Source organism: Asparagus officinalis, chromosome 3, assembly GCF_001876935.1.
Source record: "Asparagus officinalis chromosome 3, Aspof.V1, whole genome shotgun sequence".
Taxonomy (NCBI): Eukaryota; Viridiplantae; Streptophyta; class Magnoliopsida; order Asparagales; family Asparagaceae; genus Asparagus; species Asparagus officinalis.
In genome coordinates, this window is record NC_033796.1 from 31,628,650 (window position 1) to 31,630,620 (window position 1,971).

At 35.9% G+C, this 1,971-nt stretch overlaps 1 protein-coding gene across 1 annotated transcript in view; it reads left to right on the forward strand.

Annotated features, from left to right (window-relative positions):
- LOC109834891 overlaps positions 1-874 on the forward strand; it is a 3,963-nt gene extending 3,089 nt beyond the window's left edge. The window contains exons 7-8 of the mRNA XM_020402909.1: positions 621-695; positions 821-874. Of these exons, the coding sequence (XP_020258498.1) occupies positions 621-695; positions 821-874 (129 nt within the window). The remainder of the gene's footprint in view (positions 1-620; positions 696-820) is intronic.

The following is a 1,971-nucleotide window of genomic DNA, read 5'->3' on the forward strand; positions in this document are numbered from 1 at the left end:
GAACATCAGTCTTTATTTAGTATATTTTGAACTTTTGAAGGAAGCTAATGACAGCTACGAAAAATAAATGTACTAAAAGCCCAAAACAGAACCACGGAAACCTAAACTGCTCCTTTCTTTCCTTTTATTAGTCCGTGTACGTCGTTATCGGTGTTGAAGAAACATGCCATTTGCAAACTTGTTTGGAGTTGATAATTGCTTCACACTATTTATACACTATTTGGTTGGTATGCACAATGAATATTCCGGTTACAATCTTTTGGATTTTAATGTATGAAAGAAGCAGTTACATAAACAAGGATTTTAATATATGCATTAAACACAGTCCAAAATTTTCATACATGGACTGTGTTTGGGGATCCACATAATAAACTACATGTGATGATTTGCTTATCTCTTGTTTTGATTCATTTGTAGACAGTGTTTCTGTTGAATTCATTGTATCACAGGTGTTGTATTATACTTGTGATATTGTGATTGGCATTATTATTTGATTCACAGATGTGGTGTTATCGCGATGAAGTATAAGTATGGGAATGGGGGGAAATAAGACAATTTATATGTAAGAGAGAGTAATATGTATGAACATTTGTTGGAATTGCTGTGTTTTAATTGTGAAGGGGTATGCTGTGTATGAAAAGACAAGAAATAATATGTATGTTATTGATTTGAGGCAATGTATGTTATTGGGACTGGTATGTTGATTTGAGGCAAGAAATATATGTATGTTATTGGCGACATATATGGCAACAATTGTTGATTTGAGATATTATGTTCAATTTCTATTAGTTGGTTTGTTATTTTTTAATTGGATTTACAGGCGTTAATGAAGTATGTTAAAAAAGCATGGCAGCGCCAACTGGGATTGCCTTGAACATCCCAGATCGGTTTTTCCGTCTGGAAAAATAGTCTGGAATGCTATGAACATCTCGACGGAAAAACCGTCCCGCAATATTTATCGCAGCGAGACTTATCCAGACGGAGCATTTCCGTCTGTAGATGAAGTATTGCAGACGTTATTTACAGACGGTATAAACCGTCTTAAGATATTCCGTCTGGCAATACAACGCAGACGGTTTTTCTCAGACGGAATTCCGTCTGCGATATTCCGTCTGGGACAGGTATTGTAGACGGTTTTTTGCAGACGTTTTTTTCCGTCGGGAAAGTTTTGCAGACGGATTTTTTTACCATCCAGGAAAGTCCGTCTGGAAAGTATCATAGACGGATTTTCCGTCTGGATTACACTTTTCCAGACGGAAACTAACTAGACGGCTATTCCAGACGGAATTCCGTCTGGAATATCTATTGTAGACGTTTTTTTGACTATTCCAGACGGAATATTCCGTCTGGAATGCCATCGTTTGTACCAGTGTAACTAGATAGGTTTGTGTGACATCATTCTAAACAATAATATTTTGAGATGCTTATGAATTAAGGAATCAAGAAGGTGATACAGGGAAATGTAGCTTAGTTTTGAGTAGTATCTAAATTTCGAATCTGCTTTGAAGGTTGTTGCTCGCTAATGTATCTTTACGTGCAGATTTGTCTAAAAAATTTGAATTTCTTTTCAGCAGAACATTTTGTATTGGATTGTGAAAATAGTGAAAACGTGTTTAGATGCTATGGTTCTGCCAGTAGAGTGAGTAGTGATCCCTTTTTTCATACACATGCATACAATTATCATCATGCTCATTACATTAGCAAATGTAGATTATAATCATTCGCTAAATGGCATATGATTATCTTTAAAAAAAGTGATATGTCTACTATCTAGCTAGGCACATTGAAGAGCACGTGAATCTATATAATGGGAAGAGCATAACGATATGGATGCCTCAAATACACATGATCAAATTTGACATCTTGGTTTGGTCATGCTTTGGCCGATATAATGCTATTTTGAGTTGGTAAGAAATTGGTATCAGAGCCATCATCTATCGATCAGACGAGAAGATGACGACAACCACTACA